Here is a 23,432-nt window from a genome sequence, read left to right on the forward strand (position 1 = left end):
TTCTCATTCTATTCAAAGTTCATGATGAATTTTCCCTTAAGAGTATAATTGCTAGACTGCAGGTATATCAATATGACTGAGCCATGTAACCAAAGGGAATTCTCTAAACCAGGGGTCCCCAACCATGGCTTGGTTCACAACCGGGCTGTGGGTCAGCACACTCGACTTGTGCAAGCAGCGGGCCAACGTACATGCACATACGCACAATTTGCAGTCCGGTTCCCCTCTCCCCCCCACCCAGCTGGGCCGCCAAGCCACAAAGGTTGGAGATCATGGCTCTAAACCAATGAAGGAAAGAAGAAAAGAACCAATCAATTAAAGGGAGGCAGTTCATTACATCTGTGTATCACATAGAGCAGGGGTGTCAAACTCACAGCGTCATGGCGCCATTATGTGACATATCACGACTTTTTCCCCCTTCGCTAAACAGGGCGTGGCCAGCACATGACACATCCGGCCTGCAGGCCGGGAGTTTGACAGCCCTGAAATAGGGCAATAAAAGAAACATCTTTTATTCTGGTAGCAAAGTTGCATGGCTTTCACACACATGAGTTTTCAGGATGCTCTTTGCTTCTGGGGAAAAAAAGAGATGCATGAACAACAGAACAGCACTGATGCTATCTTCACAGCATTTTGTTTGCTGGCTGACATTGTCAGTCTTTCGGACATCCACCCTGCCCTTATTTTCCACAAATCTGTTAAATTAATATCTGCAATCACTTTGACGGGGCATGCAGATGATTTCCTTAAAAAAAATATTGTATGTTAAAAGTTCAACTGTGGATATACGAAAATCACTGCGACTCGAATCAAATCAAAGGGACACTCCAAGTGAAGTCCACAGCACGAGAAAGGGGTTCATTTTTTTTCCTGATCAACTTTATCAGATCATGAAAACTGTCATTTTCTGGTAAACACCTACTCTGACATGTAGTGGGTCTTCCAAAATTAAAGGAATTGGGTTTTCCACCCGTCTCTGTCAATAGATGCCAATCTGAGCAGCCACTGAAATTGGTTCTATTTAGTCATTCTGGTCCAGAGTAACATAGGAAAATCTTTTCCCAAAACCCTTCATCCAGATTTTGGGAGAAAAGGCTAAGGGGAGGGGTGGACAGGATAGTTCAAAGTTACAGAATAGCAACTACTTGAAAAGCTGCTTCCAGACTGACTTGGGGGACAATCCATCATGGCTCTTATTTTCTTGGTGAGGAAAAAAAAATTCTCTTGAGAGGCCACTTACTATATTTCTTGGTTGGGCGGTGGGCAATTGTTCCTCACTAAAATAGCAATTTTGCTTCTGAAAATCAAGCATTATTTAAAAATAAAAATAAAAATCCAGCACTGCATCAGTCTGTAATCACAGAACTGTATGCTTTGTGGCTTAACAGCATGATTGCAATCCTCAAGGAGGATGTGAATTGCTAAAATCTTTAGCTTAAAATTGTGTTTACGTTGCCCTTCTGAAGCGTTTGCCCTTTTAGTTCTTTTAAAAGGGATTCACTAGCAATAAGTGGGCCTTCTCAGAGACACTGAGGCCAATTTCCATGTTTTTGAGGCCCTGAGCAACAGGAAGAATAATCCTTAATATAACAAAATGAAGTTCACACTCACAAACACACACAAAACAGGAGGGAAGGAGGGAGTTTCATATCTTTTATGATTGTGTACGATATAAACATAATGTATATTTCATGAGCTTTATCTACAGGAGAAAAAAAATCAATAAAATTGGCCAACTGGAAATATTCATAGAATTATTGATTTAACATGTTCTATGTATTCTTTTCATAATCATGAGCCCTTGCTGAACAAGAGCAAGGGTTTATTTAATCTAACAATATTATATCTAACAGACCAAACATTTCGGTAAAAATATCAGATGGGATTTATTGAATTTTCAATGGATTGTGCAGGTTTGACTCTTGGGCAAGGATTATGGAAAAAGAAACACCACACACCTGAATGGGACTAATGATGCTCCAGAAGAGATGGGCCTTATTTTCAGGCCTTTTTAACACTTAAGTCAAATTCAAAACATTAACACCAATTCAGATTCCAGATAGAAACTCAAGGGAGATGTGCACTGCCCTACATATTCCAAATATTGGTGGTTTCAATTGAAGCTTCTTATATAACTTCCTGACTTACTAACTTTTTAAAAAGGGACCATTTTTGATTAAATACATTTCTTTGTAGATTGAGGACTTAATGGTTCCAGTTAGCTGATCCTGAGCAAAACAAATCTCTTTGTTCCATAAAGAATGTTCATTCCTGATAACATTCTAAAAAGCAAGAAAATGTGAAAAACATCTGAATCATATGTCAAAAATTTAGCAGAATCGGGAAAAACAGGTACGCCATATATTTCTTGATGAGCCAAATATGACCAAGTGTATACTTTAATAGCATTTTAGAAAGCAAATGAAGTAATCCTTGGATGATGTCAGTAACAATATTTGGGGGCTGAACTAGTTTTTTTCCCCCTCCATAATTTCCCAATCCATTATCATGACAGTGGTGACTTCTTTATACCATTCCTCCTTTTTTGGGGGGGGGGTAGTCTGTTGGTCCAGAAGTAAGCACTAAACCAAAAAATGTTTCTGCTAAAAGATAGTGGTACTGATGGAAATAGTGAGCATTTTCCATCAATAAGATGGTATAGTTACACCAGCAGTTTCAGACAAATAAAGCAAGACTGGCTCTATCTAAACCAGGGGTGTCAAACTCGATTTCATTGAGGGCCGCATCAGGGTTGTGTTTGACTTTGGGAAGCCAGGGTAGGCATGGCCAGCTCGACTTCACTCGTGTTAAACTATGATATACCGAGAAGCAAAAGGTAGATTCTGGAGAACAGCAGTAGGGTACTGGTGAAGAAGCACATCACCTGCTCTGAGTACTTGAAGTTAGCCTATCATTTGAAACGCAATGGGAAAAGGGGGCCCATGGACCCAATTGATGGGAAAGGCCACCATCATTCCAGATGGTTTTGCTTCTGGGAAAGGAACACTCATCTATACTATTCACATAGGCAGCAAAACATTTTGCAAAAAGTAAGTAATTTAGAAATGAGTCTGATTCCAAGGACAGAATTTGGAGGGGGAAAAAAGGGGGAATGTTTAGTCCAAATTTAAACCAAAATCATCTCAGTAAGAAGGACAAGAAGAGAATGGCAGTTGAGAAATCCTTAGAGCACAGCTTTGTAACAACCAAAGTTTGAGGCTGTTTTCGTGGGAAATCCTTCCTGCTAGATAGATAGCTTGAAGTGCTAGGTTGCTAGCTTGGATTTCTCCTGCCAGAAAACTAGGTACCTCACCATAATTTGAGGTTCTGATACCAGCAACGATTCTTTTGCACTTTCCCTCATTCTACCTTAATCATTGGTTTTGTTGGTTTGTGGGCATTTTTGGCTGACTCTTTCTGAACTACATGGGCCTACGCCCTGCTGGTTTGTACAGTGTCTTCATGTGATTTAGATAGTAGATGCCTTTCTACACTTGTGGTTGCTATTGATCAAACATCTTCAGAGTTGGCAAACACACTCTTATTATAGAAAAAAATTATGTGGGCGGTGGGGTGTTGATTGCAGACTTTTTGCTCCTGAAGTTTTCTAATGATGGCTTCAAGACTTTCCCCCCTCTTCTGGTATTAAATTGACGCATCAATTTTCCATTACAACTTGAGCACAGATAGTGCTTCTGCTCTGTTTGTCATACAAGACTTCTGCCGCCGTAAGCTTTCCAGAAATGCTGCATTGAGGGACCTGATAGATGGAAAACATGTTACCGTAGCCTTGTTTAATAAACAAAGTGTGTGCGAGAAATGGGCTGGGAGGAGAAAGTACAGGAGGCAGAAAGTCCCTCGACGACGAAGCCATAGGAAGGCTGTCTCAAAGGCACGCACAAAGGGCTAGAGAGATCCTGTTTACTAATCTTCTAATTTGCATCCTGCACTGTAGGTTCTGCCTCAACAAACGACCAATACCTTGTTGCCTGTGTCTTCTTGTGGAAGGTGAGCAACGTTGGACCTAGTGAGTATACGGATGGAAAACCTCAATAAAATCCTAAACATGGAGAAAAGACTGAGGGTGGGGGGGGAAGGGAGGGAAGCCTGAAACTAAAAAAGCAATAGCCATACCACAGGTGCCAAAGAAACAACCACAGGAATATCTATGAAGTCAATAGGAATCAAGCTCAATTCAAGGGAGATTTTTTTTTGCCATACCTTTGTAGATCTTGAGGGTGACTTTGAAGCTCCTTTCCAAACCTTATCTTTTTATGACTCTCAATTCATAAGTCTACATACAGAATATTTATCCCTCTCCTGAAAAGAGAAGGGTGTGAATCATGTTTGTGTCCAGTTATGCAAGCACAAGCCATCTCATGCATGTTCAAATACACCAACATTTGGTATGATCCCACACACTCATTTCTAACACTGTCTTCTTGCACAGGGTTACAGCAGATCTTGTGCTGCCTTGCTAATCTCCTGGCAAGTTCGAAGCCTAAAAATTGGTTGTCTCCCCCACCACCCACTCCCCAGTACTACTGTCTCAAAATGGCCAAAAACAAAACACTGAAACAATTCCAAGCCCAGAGTTTTCTCGTTGTCAGGATTTCTGCTAAAACACACAATACCTTGTTTATTGTTGAAAATGCCTTCACTGGTTACACCACAGCACAGAGGGATGACCCAGATGGCTGTCCCATGAGAAACATCTAATAGAGACTCACAATGAAATAAATTCAACTTAAAAAAAACAAAAAACAAAGACAATGTGGGTTTGTACAGTGAGGCAAAACGCTGGCAGGGAATTAGCAAAGAAACACTATCATCCTTCTGAGAACATCACTTGTTTTGTACATTCTATTTCAGCTTTTCTTAACTTGGACCTCTCCAGATGTCTTGGAGTTCAGCTCCAGTTATCCCCTGCCAGCTTCAGACTTGACATAAATAAGCAGATTCTCCAAATGATCTCTTCCTGGAGAGGAGGACGGATGTGATAGCTTTCCAACTTGTTGAGAACTTGAACATGATAGCCATGTTTTAAGGATTCTCACATGTTATGTGGGCTCCGTTCTTGACACTCTTCTTACCCTCCTGATGCAGTGGTGAAATCCAATTTTTTTTACTACCGGTTCTGTGAGCGTGCCATGGCTTGGTGGGCATGGCTTGGTGGGCATGGCGGGGGAAGGATACTGCAAAATCTCCATTCCCACCCCATTCCAGGAGAAGGATATTGCAAATCTCCATTCCCACCTCACTCCAGGGGAAAAGATATTGCAAAATCCATATTCCCTCCCCACTCCTGGGGGAGGGATAATGCAAAATCTCCATTCCTACCCCACTCTGAGGCCAGCCAGAGATGGTATTTGCCATTTCTCCTAACTGCCCAAAATTTCCACTACCGGTTCTCCAGAACCTGTCAGAACCTGCTGGATTTCACCCCTGTCCTGATGGCTTTGTTTTCTAAATTAAAGCAGTAACATTTATACAGGTTATTAAACAAAGAGAGGAACATACTGATGCTGTCTAACAACTATGTTGCCATAGTAAATATATAGCTTCTATTCCAGAGCATAGCACTGCAAACTTAGAACAGGAGAATTGGCGAAGTCTCATGCTTGCCTGTCACATCATGTTATGCCATTTGAAATAGGTCCACTTTGGCTCTTCCAGTCGTTGTATCTTCATACCACCTAGCTAACTTTGACCGATCCTGAAAATTAAGCAGGATTGTACCCAGTTGTGGAAGGGAGACCATGAAGAAATTCTAGGTCTGTGGGCTAGATTGGGAAGCTGAAAAAATGCTTGAAGAAGGCAGTGCAGATTATTTCCATATTGCTGTCAAGAGAACTACAGAGATGTACCCTGTTTTCCTGAAAATAAGACCCAACCAGAAAATAAGCTCTAGCATGATTTTTCAAGTTGTTTGCAATAAAAGCCCTACCCTCAAAATAAGCCCCAGTTAAGATTGTCAGCCAGATGGATGCATGTATTACCGTATTTCCCCCAAAATAAGACCTAACCAGAAAATAAGCCCTAATGTGTCTTTTGGAGCAAAAACTAATATAAGACCCGGTCTTATTTTCAAGGAAACATGGTATTTTTGCCCAGGACCAGAACTCAGCTCAAAGAAGTCTACAGTTTACTTCAGAGTGCATGCTGACTTTCACTGAATACTTTTCCCAATACACATAAAGTATTTCCAAAGCAATACAATACAAACTAGAGCAGACTAGCAAATAATGCTTCTGTGAGCAAAGCTAGCATGTCTGGGAGAAGGTCTTGAACAGGTGGTTGGATAAATCGGGGGAGGGGGGGAACAAGGATATAAATGGTTAAGAGGTATGAAGGAGAGATTTCACACAAGCAGACACTCTCACACTAAAAGTCAAAGGGGCACTTGAGAGGGGTGAGTACATGGAGTACTACCTATATGGAGGTCCCACAGCCACTGCTTCCAAGAAGAAAGACTGGAGAGGCACATGACCTAACCCAGCACAGTCATTCTGTAAAAATTTAACTTTTTTAAAAAAGAATCTTGATATCTAGTTTTTCTTAAGCATGGCAGATTTTGGACGGTATGAAAACACATCCAGCTTCATTAATAGGACCTACCTATGGTAACCAAGCCCCCAATTTACCAATGGAGTGAGTATTTATTTGTACAGCAGGTTCCATATTCAAGGAAAATCTGTAAGGCCATACAGTATTACAGGCATTTGCAGCGTATTAAACAATGCTTTAAGAATTCTGTAACAAGCAAAATTCTTCAGTAGCTTTATAACTACGTCTATACGGTGGGTTAGGGATACCCAGATTAAATTGTACGATATGAAAACAGAGGCATTTCATGGATTTTGCAAACCTATTTAATGGAAGATATTTTAAAGCTTTAATGTTATGTGGGCAACATGGGGGGGGGGAAGGGGAGGGAGATACATCAGAGCATTGGACATATGTTTAGCTCACTAAGACAGCAATGAGCCACTACAGTAGGTGCCACTGTAATGGCATTCTTTGGGTTACACCCACAACTACTACTTATGTACCCACTTCCATGCTTGTCCGAAGTCCATTAAGCCATCAAATTGCTTTTAATGCCCTATAGAGACTTAGCAGAAGAAAGGACCTACATCCAGGGAATCATGCTATTCACAAAACAATAACATATTGTTTTATTTAATGCTGCATCTAGAAATTAATTTCCAAACAGGATAGAATAGTTACCAAAACCTGAAAACCATGGTGGCTCACCCCTTCCCCCCCGTTTGCCTAAAGATATAGAAGGTTCATTGTTAATAGTCAGGGGAGAGTGATGTATGTTTCAGAGAGTGGATGGATGAGAACATGAATATATGTTTGCGCTAGCCAAAAGGAACAAAATTAAAATAGAAGTCTCAAATTTATTTCTGTATTAATAAAATATATTACTATTAACTGAACCTTTCCATAATTGAAAAAGATAATAATAGCATTGACTCAAAATGGTAAAATCAATTTATATTACATATAAGCTCTAAAAGTCTTGAAAATTCACTCTGACTACGTATTAAACGTAGTCAGATCGCTCCACTAAAATCACTGGTCTGTAAAAGGTCCCTGGTGTGTGTCTTCCTGTTAATTTCCAAAAATACAGCTGTCTATCTTTCACTAAACTAGAGAACGGTGGATCTGACAAGATCACATCAGGTTGGTCTTGTCAATTGTGTTTTATCGGAGCAAGTTGTTCCACTCACACATTTATTATTTTGATGCTTTTCAATGAATTGTGTAATTTCCCAAACATGAACAAAACAGGTACAAATCTCTATGGGTAATCCTTGATTTACAACCAGTTGCTTAGCAACCGTTTGAAGTTACAACAGATCTCCCTGGGGGTACCTATGACTCAGTTACAAAGTTCCAAGCATTTACTATCGTTTTTCAGCAAAACTGGCCCATAACAAATCATCGGTTTGCTTCATGACTGCAGCATACAATTAACAAGTCTGGTGGCGAATTTATGACCATGGAGGTCACTTAACTACCGCTTCAAAGGAGGTTATATAATCAGGTTGGTCACACGGGTGACCCAATTTACAACTGTCACAACTTACAACTGTGACGGGCAGACTCCATTATGGTCGTAAATCAAGGACTACCTGGAATGACTCTGATGCCCAAAGAATCTATGAAGCTAGGGCCACAAATGCAAACAACTCTCTCACTTGTCCATGTGCAGAGTGTATTATACGATAGCAGCCTTTCCTTATTTGATGCTCATTTAAAAGATTGGGATTCAAGTTTCAAAAATTTTGGACCAAACTTATGTGAAACTTTGGGAAGTTGAGTGCTAACAAACTTGAATGTCTGATCAATATAACATTTACTCTACCAAACCAGAAGTAAACTGCATTGCTGAAAAACTCAAGACTGACAAAATAAATGAGAAAAGGGTCTTTTTCCCCCTAGCAACATGAAAAAAAGGGGAAAAATTAATTTCACTGGATTTTCAGAAAACCTTTTATAATAAAACAATGTAATTTTGTAATAAACTGTGATTTATTGAGCAAGCCACAATGACTTGCCTTCCACACACAGCTAAAGTCATAAACTGCAGTTTACAGTTCTTCATTTGAAGCCAAAATACCACGGTGACTTTGCATGACATGTAAATCCAGCTACAATGGCTGGAGGTGCTCTCAGGTTTCAACAGGTCTTTCAAAAAAAAAATGCAATGAAAAGTTTGGACTAAATTTGTAAAATGAGCTTAATTTGGGAACGGACAAACTAGCAAAACAGTTATCATTTGGTGAAAAGGGTTCGGGGTTTTTTATTTTCTTTTTCATCCTGCCATTATTATTTTTATAAATAAATTAGCTCAAGACGGCAAGCATACCTAATAAAGATAGTCCTCAACTTACAACAGTTCATTTAGTGACCGCTCAAAGTTACAATGACCCTGAAAAAGTGACTTATGACTGTTTTTCACACTTACGATCACTGCAGCATCCCCATGGTCACTTGATCAAAATTCAGAGGCTTGACAATTGACTCATATTTATGATGGTTGCCGTGTTCCAGGGTCATAGGATCCACTTTTGTGACCTTCTGACAAGTGAAGTCGATTGGAAGCCAGTCACTTTACAACCGCATAACTAACAGTAGTGATTCACTTAACAACTTTGGCAAGAAACGTCGTAAAAAGGGGCAAAATTCACTTAAATAACGGTCTCACCTAGCAACAGAAATTTTGGGCTCAACTGTGATCGTAAATTGAGGACTACCTGTACTCCTCCCTTCTCCTATATTCACCACAACAAGAATCCTGTGAGATGCTTTAGGTTGAAAGTGTGTGACTGGCCCAAAGTCACCCAACCAGTTATCATACCTACAAAGGGACTAGAACTCACAATCCCCTGGTTTCTAACCTAGTGCTATAACCACTAGACCAAACTGGCTAAACGAGTTTTAGCTTGAATATCCCTGAGGTTGCATGCTATACCGTAGGTCCTGTTTCAGCAAGTGGAAGCATCTGGATCCCTTGTCTGGGGTTGCGAAAATATGGTTGGGATTGATTGATACTCTGATGGAGACCCCCTAGAAACTCCAGGGGTGTAGGCTTCACTGAGAAACTATTTCTACTGTATGTCGGTATTTAAAAAAAAACCCTTCTCTGTGAAGTCACCCGGAATAAATCTCGCCTTGAAGGAGACTTGACTTATTACTAGTCAGAGATGGCTGCTTCCCATTTAATGGGGAACCCCCATATTCGGCATCTGATATAGGATAAGAATCTATCTTGGGTTCTTGGCAGACTGGATCAGCTGTTGTGCTAAAACAAATGCTGGCCTGGATCCAGCATAAGTGAATATACTTAGTCATACTGAAATGAATAGGTCTTAAATTGGTCATAGACTACTTTTCTCAGATTTCAATGGCTCTTAAACTTACTATGAATCTGCCTCCTAAATTCAGTGAACACTGAGCATGGCAACTGGATTTGTAACATGGATTGATTTATCTATGTACCAAAATTCCTCCATAATAGTAGCAAAAAATAAGATTTTTATTCTGTTCACATTTGTTTCCAATTCTGTTCTCTTCTTCGAAAATATATATCTCAGAATACCTGGTGAGGCCATCTTTGAGGCTTCAGGGTTGCCAACTGTCTTTTAATTTTGTAACTTTTCTCTGAAGTTTGCAATGAAAATCCTGCCTTAAAATTCCATAAAAATAAAATATAAATGAGGAAAAGATGCAGATAAGAATCTGATCGTTATAAAGAGGTACGTACAAAAAAGGCGTATACCAAAAAAAAGTTCATTTTCATAATACCAAATCAAACCTTGCAAGCTAATGCAGAAATCAGATAGGACAGACTTACAACTGAATAAAGGCAAAACAACTATGATTTGGAGAAAACATAATACATTTATATTTCCCAAACAAACATATATGCATACACGCAGCAATAAAATAGAATAAAATGCTACATCAGCTTCTCTGCAAGTGAGTATTTTGCAAAGCTAGATTAGCTACTAAACCGTACCTCCACTTTCTAATACTGCTGCCTCTTGCTTTAAAAAAATAATTTACACTTAAATCTAAATTAAAAAATTAAAATTGCCTGCATTTTACATACTGCATTTGTGTGAACAAAACGGTCATGTTAAGCAAACTAATAATATTAACCTTAATGATCTCATAACAATATTTAATTAATAGTTATTTCTGGAAAGTGTTGAGGTATCATTAGGCCTCTACCAATTAGCTTAAGCTTTATACTATAAATATTTTAAAGTAAGCAAAGAAACTGGGGGAAAGTTTTCCTGTCTGTGAAGATATCAGTATCAAGATACAGTCCTTTTCCTTTTTCTGACTAGGATATCGAAGGCTTTCCTATATTGATTAGGAAAGCCTTCGATATCCTAGTCAGAAAAAGAAAAAGGAGACAACAATCTTCAACAAAAACACAGTAATGGGCAGATCTGTGATAAGAATAAGTAAGGCCAGCTACATCTGAGTGGCAAGTAAGATGTTTGTTCACTTACCTCCTGAGGAGCAACAGGTTCTAAACCCAGAACATGATGGATGGCAGTTGTTTCTGAACATCTAGAATTAGATAGCCAGGAGGTAGATCAAGCTCTATTGGTAAGTTTCTAAGCAATTTGCAGCAGATCACCAAAGATTTCTGACTCCTGTTAGATTAGAAATCGAATGTGGTGTATTTTTTTTTAAAGGACTCTGTCACAGATGACCATGTGCTGCTCATCACGTCAATTCACTGCCGCGGTATTCAACCATTTTAGCATTTGGTGTCAGAAACTGGGCTATGTAGAACATCTGTAGTCTTGAATGCAGAAGCTGATGGAAGTTGTGTGTAGAATGTGATTGTCTCCATTCCCAAGTCACACTTTTATACTTGTCTCTGGTTGATGGGTTTCTATTAAAACAACAACAACAACAACAACAACAAAGGTTCCCAGAAGCCTGAGACAACTCAGCCCAATACAGAAGCACATCTGGTCCTCATTTACAGTTTTCTTTTCCCCTCTAGCTTTTAAGGAGTGAAAGACCTCATCTTGGCACCAGTTACATTCACAATGAACAATACATACTTTCTTTCCCTCATTTCGTTACTGGCTCAAGATGAGATAAGCACGGAACAATGATACACATTTGCTCAGCTGCTACTGAAAAATGTGTCCTTCGAGGAAGCTGAGCTGTGATGCTCAGTGCATTGTTTTTATACCACTGCTATAAATCTATAGACATTTCATCTGAGAAACAGATTTATTTTTAAGCCAGCATCTAAAGGCTTACTCTATACGCGCTCAGTGTTAGTGAATCTAACTCGGTAGGTTATTTTTACTGCATTTAGAATTCATTCTACTCAAAGGAAAAAGCCTGACCAGTCAACAGAACAGGGATGCATAATTTTTGAGATAATTCTTGACTTATAACCACAACTGAGGCCAAAATTCTCATTGCTAAGCAAGACGGTTGTTAAGTGAGTTTTGTGACCTTTCTTACCACTGTTACGTGAATAACACAGTTGTTAAGTGAATCCGGCTTCCCCACAGATTTTGCTGGTCAGAAGGTTGCAAAAGGCGATTATATGACCCCAGTTCACTGCAACGGTCATAAATATGAGCCAGTTGCCAAGCCTCTGAATTTTGATCATGTGACTGCAGGGATGGCTGCAAGCGTAGTCAAGTGTGAAAAAACGTTATAAGTCACTTTTTTTCCAATGCCACTGTAACTTTGAACCGTCACTAAATGAATGGTTGCAAGTTGAGGACACATTTAACTTTTCCGTATTTGGCGTCACAAACGAGCATGCTGGGTCGGCCGATTCAAATGAAAATTGTGTTACCATTGTCTAATAACTTGGGAAACATTTGCCCAGATACATCCAACATGCACATGCTGAAAATTGCACAGGCTGCTAGTATATGCTGTGTTGTGTGCCTACAAACATCGAGAGGGCACCGAGTGAGCAGGGCCTCTTCCATCCCACACTGAACACAGCTGAAGCTTGTTTTTCAGTGAAGAAAAGCTGCTTTGGCTCCTGGATGCCTCCCTACACAGATGGGAGCCACCTGCTGCTCCTTCTGTAGGGCGGATCTGCCAGCCAAAGGTAGCAAACTTTGCTTCAGTCTCAAATGATGCAGAATTGGTCAGAAATAGGTTATTTCTGGAACTGGGGGAAAAAAAAAAAAAGCAAGGCTGGCCAGAAAAAAGTGCACCTTCCCTAATACCCGTGAGAAATCAGGTGGTCCTTGACTTACGATCATAATTGAGCCCAAAATTTCCATTGCTAAGCAAGACAGTGGCTAAACGAGTTTTGCCCTGTTTTATGACCCTTTTTCCACCGTTGAGCAAATCGTTGCAATCATGGGGTCGGTAAGTGAATCTGACTTTCCCCCTTACTTTCCCCCAGGCTTTGCTTATTGGAAGCCTGCTGGGAAGATTACAAATGGTGATCACGCGACCCCTGTAGGGATGCTGCAATGGTCATAAGAGTAAAAACTGAGTAAAAGAAGTAAAAAAGTAAAAAAAAAATCTTTTTTTCCAGCGCCGTTGTAACTTTGAATAGTTGCTAAACGAACAGCTATAAATCGAGGACTATCTGTAGATATCCCACCTCCCACAAGCTACTGCTGATCCCTATGCTAACTAAAGATTCTTCCTTCTTGAGCTTATTTCCCACCCGTGAGAGGAGGCTTTTATGACTAGGGACCAAACAAGGTAAGGTAACGGTAAAGGTTCCCCTTGGACATATGTGCTAGTCGTTTCCAACTCTAGGGGGTGGTGCTCATCTCCGTTTCAAAGCCGAAGAGCCAGCGCTGTCCGAAGACATCTCCATGGTCATGTGGCCGGCATGACTAAACACCAAAGGCACATGGAACGGTGTTACCTTCCCACGAAAGGTGGTCCCTATTTTTCTACTTGCATTTTTACATGCTTCAAAACTGCTAGGTTGGCAGAAGCTGGGACGAGTAACGGGAGCTCACCCTGTTATGCGGCACTAGGGATTTGAACCGCTGAACTGCCGACCTTTTGATCGACAAGCTCAGCATCTTAGCCACTGAGCCACCGCGTCCCTATAAGGATCAAGTCTCTAAGGACAAGGGCCGAACAAACGGGACTTCAAATAAATAAGTCATTCTTTCTGTAATTCCCAGCATTCTCTTTATACACAATGCAAGACAAGGGCTGTGTTGCTTTCTAGCATACATAAAAATTGAGAGTCAACGAGCTATACTCCACCCCAACCACACATTGAAAGCCATGTGTTGCCCACCAGCCCCAGGAAACCCCATCACAACACTAATTGCCCAAAGAATAGAACCACTGCAAAAAAACCTGCTATTTTCCTGCCAATCCTGGTAAATTAGATACCATGTCTCTGAAATGCAGCCACTGATCAACTTTTTAATCACATCCCCACAAAGGAAAGCAAATAATCTGTTTCCCGTCCATATTAGTCTTTGCATGTGATCATTCTAGGTCCTGGCTCTGCACTTTTTTAAAACAATCTGTACAAAAATTGACACATATACTGAAATGCACAATTTTAGAACATGTTTTTTTTTTCTTCACAGAATACACCAGCCTAGGTTTATTTATTAAAATGCAATTATTTACTTTAAAATGTAATTCATGGTAAATTACGGGTGCCAAATGCATGCTGCTCTGCCTTTTGATTTGCAGAACTCCGAAAAATGATATTTTAATCTATACATAAATCAAAGACTTGCAAAGCAGATAGTTTGCTTTGCAATTCATAAAGATCATAAAGCATTGCTATATATCAGCTTGCCACAAACGTAAGCCTGGTGAATCTGGATACCAATGACAGGTTTATGAACTCCCAACGCATCTGGAGGGCATTTGGTTAGAAAAGCAATGACTATACACTGATATTTTTGACTCCAAGTTATCAACTTATGAATGTGGTGCCAAAAGTGATAAGGGACAGCTTGTAGAAAGTATAACTGTTCTGTCTCGCCACCTCAGTCTGGGAGACACGTGAACTGACTCAATTAGCCAGCAATTTAGTCCACGGCAGCTATCAGTTCTGGCAGCAGACCAGCGAACGTCTGCCAAGGTTTTCTTTATCTTCCCTGATGCTGGCATCACAAAAGCTCATTACCAGAGCAGCCAGGAAGTCAGGAACAAACAGCAATCCAGGCCAAATGCTCAGTCAAATAGTTCAGCTCAAGTTTTCTCCAGTCAGTTTGCTTTGTCCGTCACAAAGTAGTAGAGCAGCCCCTCCTACTTTTATACCCTGTGGGGTGTGGCTCCGTGACTCAGCATTCTCTAGGCCTGCCCCATCCCTTCTTTTGTTGTTCCTGCCTCTCTTGTCTACAAAACCTGGGATCTAACCAGGACTGATTGTCCACAGCTGGGTCTGGAAGCGTTGCCTGGATGGGGGGAGATATAAAAGACAGAGGCCTCGTCACCTCCTCCACTTGGCCTGCCTCTGGCTCCTCGAGCTGAGCCAGAGAGGCCGGCCCTGCAGAGGGGAGCCCCGACGGCCCTTCCCCCTCACTCTCTGAGTCACTTTCTGGCAGGGGGCCAGGCCCGGGGGGGGGCCTGGAGCCACAACACTAACTTAATATAGCAAGAGTTGGAACTGTGCTAAATTTGTAGGTCCTTTTGAATAAACAATTGAAAGCAAGAGTAGCATGAAAAGGAAATGTATTCCGAGAGTGGTTTTTGAAAATTATGAATGGATTTGTCTATTTTAAATTGGTTTCATTTACCCCTGCTTCCCCCTACTGTCAAATCTATTGAACCGCAAAGAAGAGTGATCTCATCCTGTTTCCTACACGAAGTCATTTGAGATATTCTATATCATGATTAAATGGAAAGACACAATAATGAAAATGGGTGAATGCTGCCAATTCCACAACAAAGGCTGAAAGCTGGTGAGGAAGGCAAAGTAAACATAGTCCCACGCATTTAGATAGAGATGCTTTCCAATAAACTACTGTATATTCAGTAGCACAATTAATATAGTGGTTAAAGTGTTAGACTAGGACTGGGGAGACTCAGGTTTGCGGGGGAAGCATCTAAAACAGATCACGGCCCACAGGCCAGATGCGTCATGCTCTGGCCACGCCTACCCCCAGTTTAGCTAAGGGGGGAAAAGTTGTGATACGTCATGTTTATTTATTTTATTTATTTATTTATTGTTTATATTTATATACCGCCCTATCTCCCAAAGGACTCAGGGCGGTTTACAGGCATTTAAAAGCAATAAATACAATCTAAAAACAATTAAAAAACTTATTCAAAAGCCTAATAATTAAAAATATAAAAAATAAAACCCAAGTTAAAACCCACAAATTAAAATCTAGCTCAGTCCTGCGCAGTGAAATAAGTATGTTTTAAGCTCGCGGCGGAAGGTCCGAAGGTCCGGAAGCTGACGAAGTCCTGGGGGCAGTTCATTCCAGAGGGTGGGAGCCCCCACAGAGAAGGCCCTTCCCCTGGGCGTCGCCAGACGACATTGCCTCGCTGACGGCACCCTGAGGAGTCCCTCTCTGTGAGAGCGCACGGGTCGGTGAGAGGTATTCAGTAGCAGTAGGCGGTCCCGTAGATAACCCGGCCCTATGCCATGGAGCGCTTTAAAGGTGGTCACCAAAACCTTGAAGCGCACCCGGAAGGCCACAGGTAGCCAGTGCAGTCTGCGCAGGATGGGTGTTATACGGGAGCCACGAGGGGCTCCCTCTATCACCCGCGCAGCCGCATTCTGGACTAACTGCAGCCTCCGGATGCCCTTCAAGGGGAGCCCCATGTAGAGAGCATTGCAGTAATCCAGGCGAGACGTCACGAGTGCGTGGGTGACTGTACACAGGGCATCTCGGTCCAGAAAGGGGCGCAACTGGCGCACCAGGCGAATCTGGTAGAACGCTCTCCTGGAGACGGCCGTCAAATGATCTTCCAAAGACAGCCGTTCGTCCAGGAGGACGCCTAAGTTGCGCACCCCCTCCATCGGGGCCAATGACTCGCCACCGATGGTCAGCCGCGGATTTAGCTGACTGTACCGGGATGCCGGCATCCACAGCCACTCTGTCTTGGAGGGATTGAGCTTGAGCCTGTTTCTCCCCATCCAGACCCGTACGGCCTCCAGACACCGGGACAGCACTTCGATAGCTTCAACATGTTGTCACGAGTTTGACACCCTTGATCTAAAGCAACACCAAAGTGGCATGACTAGGTACCTGAAGCCCTGCCCTTTTTTACATCTATGTAACATGGATGTTAAAAAGAGGTGTCCACTAATATTATGCTGTTGATGGCTCCTGCAGATGCCCTGATCAAGTTCCACATCATACTCAGGCACAGAACTCAATGGGTGACTTTGAGTCAGTCAGTCCTGCACTGTTGTATGACGATGGGATCAATCCTAGAGCAGTGGAGCATAGGTAAGTCTGCAATGCTCAGGACACTTAGAATCAAGTCCAGCCGAACAGAACATGCTTTTGAATTTGCTCTGGATTGCAATACACACCTCTTCCTCTGGGTGCAAAATTGAGCAGATTAGTCGGTCTTCAACTTGTATAACTAATACCCTTTGCTTGGAAAAATCACTGTGATAGAAAAGAGCTGAAGTCTGATTACGATTTGGAAGAGCAGAAATGACTAAGCTGCAGTCATGGGTCGTCCTTTTCTCGGTAATTATGTCGCTGTTTATATTATGCTTACATACAAATGTGCACTTTATCACTTCCCGAGTGACAGCCGGCACATTTCGCTTTTTTGCTCTCCTCTCATATGGAAAATGTCATGAAATATTTATTCTCACTTGCCCCTTCTTTGAGAACATGCACTTTGCTTTTTAATGCAGTTATTCTGCTAGGCCCGATAGACGGCAAAAGAGAACCAAATTTCAACCATTCAATGCAATGTTGCAGAGCTGAACAAGCGTTTCCTCAATATCCTTCTCAGATCTTCTCCAAGCCCAACCAAGCATTCAGTTGCAAAAGTCAAAGTGGGCTCAAACATGTTTAAAACACATACTAACCAGAGCACTTTGCATATGTCATAGAGACCTAAATGAGAATAGGAATTCCTGTCCCCTTATGCTCACTTTGGGGTTTTCCTTCCCCACAACAACTAATTTTGCTACGGGGTCCTTGGTGCTCTCTAAGCTTGTTGGTTTTCTTGCAGACATTTTATTACCCTAATCAGGCAACATCATCAGCACTGAATATATATATATACACCTTGATGGACCTATCTTTTCTTTTATGTACACTGAGAGCATATGCACCAAGACAAATTCCTTGTGTGTCTAATCACACTTGGCCAATAAAAAATTCTATTCTATTCTATTCTATTCTATTCTATTCTATTCTATTCTATTCTATTCTAACACTGATGATGTTACCTAGTTAAGGTAATGAAACATCTGCAAGAAAACAAGCAAGCTCAAAGAGCACCCAGGACTCCACATTTCAAATCTGAGCTACAAATATTCTCCTTCATTGGAACTAATTTTGCTGCATGTTCTGGATAAATATGCAAAATGTGATGTGGTTCCTTCCTGCAAGGAGAAGCCCCAGTCACACAAGTGCTTGATTTTGCCCCAAAGGCGCTTTTTCCAAAATGCAACTGAACGTTCCTTGGCGTTTGTTTTGTTTTTTGAAAATGTTTCGCTTCTCAGCCAAGAACTGAAGAAGTTTCTTGGATTGAGAAGCAAAACATTTCCAAAGGGAAAAAAAAACCCAAGGAAGTCCAGTTGTCTTTTGGGAAAAGCGTCTTTGGGACCACCATGACCTGGATGATTGACAATCTGCATAGACAAGTGCTTAAATTCTGCAGCCAAAATGGCAACAACCATATCCAAGGAGGAGGTAACAGGAGAAAAAGGGGGGAGGGGACATTAGGAGGGGAGGGACCCTAAAGAAAAAGGAGCCCAATGAAACCAAGTATTATCTGAGTAGTAGATGAAAGAAAATAATAACATCCTCAGAAAGCTGTGTAGAAGAAGAAATAGAACAAGAGTAAGTGGGATTCCCCCTTTTCCTTATAGGCTGCATTCATTGCATTCTATTAAAAATATGAAATAGTGTTAGCTCACATATCTGATTTTTTTACAACAAAGTATCAACACAATGGTTTCATAAAAAAAAACCCACCACATTTCATCTGTACACTGCATAAAACTCTTTTCCCATGAGACTAGGGCTGGTCATATAACATAAAACTATAAAATGGTAGGTATACAAAAATATGTGAAAAGCCAACATTATGACGAAGCCACTCACTCTTGTACTACTGAATCTACTATCAGATCTAATTGCTTCAGTTTCCATGTTAAATATTGCCAGTTTTTTAGGCATATGGACAAAAATATAGCAAGTTAAGTGTCAGCTACTGTATGATGAATATTTTGCTCACTTGGAATAATATGCTTCATCTTCAGATCTCAGCAATATATCAGAGAGATCTATTACATAGGTGTAGGCCCTCAAACACTGAAATTATTGCCCATTAAAATTCTGTATAATCCGCTCTGACCCCATTGCAAAAAAGAGAGAAAAAAAGGTATCCTCCAAAAAGAGTGGATGTAAAGTAGAATATAAATTGTATATTGTATGCTAACGTATACGTATATAGATACCTATTTTAAAATCTAACTTAAACAGGGACACTATACATTCACTATTGTGGGGAATGCTGTGACAGATGCCTGATCACCCTGTTGTTAGATATGTCTAGGTCAGATAGCTTCAGCTTGTACATCCTTATCATCTGCCAGGAAACCCTTCAGAAAGAGGAAACCATCAAATGAAGAACTGCTCACTGTAAAGTAGGATACTTGGCTACTCTAAATTCATTTCCCTGTTGCAAACTTACTATGGGCCAATCCTGGAGTCTGGAGAAGGCTCGGATGAGAGCTCTGCATCAGAGGCAGAGATAGGGCCAGGGCCATCTGCGAGTTATGTGCGGACACCGGAGCCTCCAGAGTCGGACAACAGTGAGGCAGAGGAACAAGGGGAGCCTGTTCCCAGTGCACGCATGCACAGAGCTGCCAGAAAGCAAGAACTGTTAAAACAAAAGGGACAACTCGGGAGTAGGGCTTGGAGATGATTGGCCCCTCCCATAAGACATAAAGGAGCAAAGGCACGTGGGCCTTTGCAGGAAGCAGCTGTTGTTCATACTGGCCGGTTTCAATACTGCAGCTCCGTTTTGAGACTGTGTTCCGTGTGGCCTTGCAAAGTGAATTGCTAATTAGGTCTTGGCAGCATGTCAAGGGAGATAAAAGGTGGGTGTTTACAGCCTTAACCCGAAGAACTGTGGCAGACTTCTGTTGGACTCTTTACAATTTAAAGAGCAATTTAAAACAATTACAATCACAATGCAAATAGAAAAATTAAATACATATAGCAGACAAATTATTATAATCCATAGATGCTGGAACAATATTACAGTTTTCAGAGTGATAATGCCACTTCTTTATATGTACCAGATTTTCCATATTGAAGGGATTAAGGTTTCTAATAAAAATCCTAGGATATGAGGGCATTCCATCACCAAGAACAAAGCTCAGCCCTTGTGATAGCTGTTAACCAGATCTCTTAACAGAAAAACAAATATTGAATATTGGCTTCTGCAAATTGGGAGAAAGAGGTCTATCAGTCCATGTGAGATTGAATTAGTGGCTCATGTGTTTTTGCACGGTTTATATTATAGAGATCTATGATTAGCAGGTATTAGATAAGACTCTGAGGACAGAAAAACATTGTATACTTTTCTTATTAAGAAACAAGTGTCTAGAAACAGTGGGGAAATTCTGCATCAAAGCATGTGTGATCTGTAAAGCAACCACATATACAAATAGTCCTGACTTAGGACCACAAATGAGCCCCACATTTCTGTTCTAAGTGAGACAGTTGTTAAATGAATTTTGCTCCATTTTACAACCTTTCTTGCCACAGTTGTTAAGGGAATCACTGCAGTTGTTAAGTTAGTAAGACTAACTTTGCTAAGCGAATCTGGCTTCCCCATTGAATAAAGGTCACAAAAGGTCATCACATGACCTGGGATACTGCAACCATTATAAATGTGAAATAGTTGCCAAGTGTTCAAATTTTGATCATGTGACCATGGGGATGCTGCAATGGTCATAACTGTGAAATCCGGTCGTAATTCACTTTTTTCAGTGCTGTTTTAACTTTGAACGGGTCACTAAATTAGCTGTTGTAAGTAGAGGACGACCTGTACATATATTATATGTTGCATATATACAGTATACACTGCATATACACATTCTCAAACCTTTTCTCATTTGGGCTTTTTTTGCAGATTGACATGTAATCTTCAGAAGCCTAGCACCAGTTCCTTAAATGAACACATCTGCAAAGTTTCTGGCAGCAATCCATAAGTGTTTTGCCATTCTTCCAGGATATATTTTTGACTCCCTAGTTTAGAGCAGTGGTGAAATTCAATTTTTTTACTACCAGTTCTGTGGGCGTGGCAAGGGAAGGATACTGCAAAATCCCCATTCCCTATTCACTCCTGGGGGAAGGATATTGCAAAATCTCCATTCCCTCCCCACTCTGGGGTCAGCCAGAGGTGGTGTTTGCCAATTCTCCGAACTACTCAAAATTTCCACTACCTGTCAGAACCTGCTAGATTTCACCCCTGGTTTAGAGTCATGGAATTTCTTAGGGGTCTCCCAGCCAACCGCTGAGCAGGCCTGACCATGCTTAGTTTCTAAACAAGGATAAGGTGGGTCATATGCTGCCCCTCCTGTCAATGCTGATCAATATACATAATATCTGAAGCTCAATTGACAATTCTGCAGTGATTTAGCGTTTTCTATGAAACATACTGAAGATGGGTTTATACTAAAGCTTTGGGATAAAAATGCCATGGGTGGATGATCTTGGCCTGAGCCTTGTCACTCTCTCTTAGCCCAACTCACTTTAGAGGGTTGTTGTGGGGAAAATAGGAGGGAGTATTAGTTATGTTCACCACCTTGAGTTACTTTAAAAAAATAAAAATAAAGGTGGGACAAAAAGAAAACTAAGCAAACAAATGCTGATGATTCAGATTGATTGTACTAGATGGATTACCTCAGTGGTGAAATCTGAACTGGTTTACTAGCAGTTCGCTGGCTGCGCATGCGTGCTGGGTGCACGCAGTGCGTGGCAAAAGGAGGCATGCGGTAAATAGAACAGCGCACGGGTGTGTGTGATTTTTTTTTACTTTTAAAAGCATTTTTTTACAACCTATTCGGCCTAATAGTTAAAAAATGCTTTTAAAAGTAAAAAAAAAAGGCTCTAACGATCGTGTGGCTCAGCTGGGCATGGGCGGGTGAGGGATTTTTGCTACCGGTTCTCCGAACCACTTACCGCCATCGCTACCAGATCAGCCGATCCTGTCTGAACTGGGATCATTTCACTCCTGGTTTAGAGTCATGGAATTTCTTAGGGGTCTCCCAGCCAACCGCTGAGCAGGCCTGACCATGCTTAGTTTCTAAACAAGGATAAGGTGGGTCATATGCTGCCCCTCCTGTCAATGCTGATCAATATACATAATATCTGAAGCTCAATTGACAATTCTGCAGTGATTTAGCGTTTTCTATGAAACATACTGAAGATGGGTTTATACTAAAGCTTTGGGATAAAAATGCCATGGGTGGATGATCTTGGCCTGAGCCTTGTCACTCTCTTAGCCCAACTCACTTTAGAGGGTTGTTGTGGGGAAAATAGGAGGGAGTATTAGTTATGTTCACCACCTTGAGTTACTTTAAAAAAATAAAAATAAAGGTGGGACAAAAAGAAAACTAAGCAAACAAATGCTGATGATTCAGATTGATTGTACTAGATGGATTACCTCAGTGGTGAAATCTGAACTGGTTTACTAGCAGTTCGCTGGCTGCGCATGCGTGCTGGGTGCACGCAGTGCGTGGCAAAAGGAGGCATGCGGTAAATAGAACAGCGCACGGGTGTGTGTGATTTTTTTTTACTTTTAAAAGCATTTTTTTACAACCTATTCGGCCTAATAGTTAAAAAATGCTTTTAAAAGTAAAAAAAAAAGGCTCTAACGATCGTGTGGCTCAGCTGGGCATGGGCGGGTGAGGGATTTTTGCTACCGGTTCTCCGAACCACTTACCGCCATCGCTACCAGATCAGCCGATCCTGTCTGAACTGGGATCATTTCACTCCTGGATTACCTCCTAATGCTATTGCTGGGGAACAGGAATAGAAAAGTACAACTGCTCTTGCATCCTGTTCATAGATTTCCTTTTGCACATCAATGCGGCCCAAGGACGCTGGTTTTGGTCTTCCTGCACACAGCATTGTTTAAGTTCTTTTGACATAACTTAGAGTAAATGAAATCTATCAGAGAAGGCAGAGCAGTAGAGAAAAGGCAATGTGAATAAACAGTGACACATTGTCATAAGCAGTGTCCAAATCCATTAAAACACGGCTGAAATTGCTTCTCAAAGAGTTTTGGTGCAGCAGCAGTTTATATCAACTATTTCTGAAATATTGAGCACAGTGAGTTCATCCATAACATACTGTGAGGGGGGGGAAAAACACCTACTGTGTAATCTCTATGCTAAAAATAATCAACACGAGGTAACTTCCAGATATTTCTGGACAGCAACACTTACAATCCCCACCGTTGCTTAGATCAGCTGGGGCTGGTGGCAGCTGAAGTCTAAAGACAGCATGAGGTTGCCTATGCCATTTAGTGCTTTCTCTTTCAACCATAAGCTAGCAAGATCTTGTAATGCCATTTTTCTCAGTAATTATTGCAACTTTCTTATTCTTGGTAATCGTCGGTATTTAAAGCCAGTATAGGTTTTTCATAAACATAATGAACTGACATATTAAGGTAGCCCACATGCCCCATGAAAGAAAATATCTTTCACTGGTAATTTATATGGACAATTTAGTTTTCTGGGGAAGATTTTC

At 41.1% G+C, this 23,432-nt stretch overlaps 1 protein-coding gene across 3 annotated transcripts in view; it reads right to left on the bottom strand.

Moving 5' to 3' along the window:
• PAK5 (p21 (RAC1) activated kinase 5) overlaps window positions 1-23,432 on the bottom strand; it is a 154,473-nt gene that overhangs the window by 79,375 nt on the left and 51,666 nt on the right. For 2 of the 3 annotated variants that reach the window (XM_058181440.1, XM_058181423.1), the window contains exon 3: window positions 11,037-11,428. The exons of the other annotated variant lie outside the window; for it this stretch is intronic. In XM_058181440.1, coding sequence (XP_058037423.1) covers window positions 11,037-11,097 — 61 coding nt within the window. In that variant the 5' untranslated portion in view covers window positions 11,098-11,428. The remainder of the gene's footprint in view (window positions 1-11,036; window positions 11,429-23,432) is intronic. 3 annotated transcript variants of the gene reach the window in all.

The sequence above is a fragment of the Ahaetulla prasina genome, chromosome 1 (assembly GCF_028640845.1).
Source record: "Ahaetulla prasina isolate Xishuangbanna chromosome 1, ASM2864084v1, whole genome shotgun sequence".
In the NCBI taxonomy this organism is placed as follows: Eukaryota; Metazoa; Chordata; class Lepidosauria; order Squamata; family Colubridae; genus Ahaetulla; species Ahaetulla prasina.